The 2220-nt window shown below is 32.3% G+C and overlaps 1 protein-coding gene across 1 annotated transcript; it reads left to right on the top strand.

The window, feature by feature from the left end:
* Positions 1-463: 463 nt before the first annotated feature.
* Positions 464-1328, top strand: LOC112524668. The gene has a single exon (XM_025134600.1). It carries the CDS (start codon positions 539-541, stop codon positions 1070-1072), a length of 534 nt encoding a protein of 177 aa, XP_024990368.1. The 5' UTR covers positions 464-538; the 3' UTR covers positions 1073-1328.
* Positions 1329-2220: the final 892 nt, after the last annotated feature.

A 2220-nucleotide genomic window follows, 5' to 3' on the forward strand; every position in this document is an offset into this window, starting at 1 on the left:
TTAAAAATTTCTATTTTAAACTTATATTATATATATATAATTTTTTTTTGTAATTTTTGCAAAAAAAAAAAGTATAAAAAATAAATAAATTAATTTCGAGACTATAAATGTCATTTTCCATTGTTAGTTGGATTGCCTGTTTTGCCGTTTTACGGCCGGATACCATCTTTGAGATTTTCGAATTTTTTATTCATTAAAATTAATAAGTCGATTGGTTGTTTAATTATATTCCATAGATATTTATTTAAACGACAAAGTATTACAGGGTGGGACAAATATTATATTGTTTATATTAAGCAAAAATTCAAAAAAGCAGCCTGAAACATCGTGATGGCCAAGGTATCTGCCCCCACGCGCCCCTGTCATCGACATAAACAAAATTCAATTAAATATTTATTTAAAATAAAATCAAACTTTTGTCTCTCCCTATAAAACGCCTCACGTCTCCTTTCTCACTCCACAAACGTTCTTTGTCTCCTTTTCTATTTCCTCACAATTTACATTTCTTTATTCCCAAAACACCCCTTTGCTTTCTTCTATGGACATGGAATCGTTGAGTGGCAAGAAGCGACTCCGTTCTGACTCGGACGGTTCGGTTCTGGACTCAGTCGAGGCCAAGCGCATCCTTCTCGACATTCTCGATGACTCCGATGTGTGCACGGTGACTCAGGATCTTGATTTGTTCATGAAGAGCTTTCAAGACGAGATATCACCGGTGCCGGAGGTTGTTGCCGAAATGACCTCCGAGTCACGGCCGGAACTCGGATTTCTTTTCGAGGCATCGGATGACGAACTCGGACTTCCTCCAACGGATACTGATACCACACTAACCGCATCGGAAAAGACGAGAGTTTTGGCTGAGTCGGTTGAAATCAGCGAGTTATGGGGGTTAGATGATCAGATCTCGAGCTACGGGTCGTTTGAGTATGAATATGGTTACGGCGATGTTAATATTAGTAATTACATCAGCAACGGTGAATACGTGGCGATAGATGGATTGTTTGATCATACAGATCTAGGTTTTGGTTCGTCGGATCTGTCATGGCGGCCGGAAACTTTGCCGGCTCAGTGACAGGAGCTGATTACTCCTTTAGATTATTGTAAAGTTCTTTTATTTATTTTTAATTTTAAACAAAAATGGATGTCAAAAAATATATACACATAGGTTTACCGATGCCTTATGAAAGCATATCATACCTCATATTTCGATTGTTTGACGCATACTGTTGCTTTGGATACTTGTGGGGGGAAATATTAATTTAGCATCTCTCTTGAATTATTTTCCTAACTATAAATTAAATTAATGAAAATATAACGTGTTTTGAATCGATTTTTATTTTGTTTAATGTGTTTTCGAGTCATTTTTTATGTCTTATATGTGATATCTTAAACTTTATAAATTTCAAATGTTACAAATAAACTATTCTATGTTAAAAAGAAAATTAAAAACACATCTTGGTCAAGCTTTTAACATGGTATTAAATTCTAAATTGATTTTTGTTATGGTTTCATAGAATGGGTTGGGTTACAATGAGAAATGAAGTTACGATGAGAAGCATAGAAATAGATTTCATTTTCGGATCAATCTTAATTGAAGGTCAACACTAATAAAGTACACCAAGATGCACCAGGTCAATTTTCTTCTAAAACGCAATTTGTTTGCTTCTCATCATAATAAAGTACACCAAGATGCACCAGAGTCTTCATATAATACTTCCATTACAATAATAAAATTCGAAACATGAGGGGTAACTTAATTAAATTGGTTTTCGATTCACTACTCATTTGCTACCGGTTCAGCATTCAGGTTTATTGGAAGTTTTTCGACTATTAACTTGAGGGTTATTGAAGGTTTAATTATTAGTCATTAATTTCGAAAAACAATAAAATTAGTTAAAATGCGTGCAACTTGATTCAAAGATTCAAGACTATATCTAAAAGAGGAAAAAAAATACATTTTCACAACGGATACTTAAAGACTATGATATTATTTGGCAAAAATAAGCTAACTAATTTTTTGAATACAAGTTTGGATGCAAATAAACTAGCATATTGAAAGTTGAAACACTACTTGGAGTAACGTTTTGGTAGTTTATTGTCATTTTTTACAATTATAACTCTCATTAATATTAATAATTATTTATTACTATTAATCATAAATAAATATTATTTAAAATTAAATATTATTAACATTAACAAATATTAATTAATTATTGATTA

The sequence above is a fragment of the Cynara cardunculus genome (assembly GCF_001531365.2).
Source record: "Cynara cardunculus var. scolymus isolate 2C chromosome LG 13, CcrdV1, whole genome shotgun sequence".
NCBI lineage: Eukaryota > Viridiplantae > Streptophyta > Magnoliopsida > Asterales > Asteraceae > Cynara > Cynara cardunculus.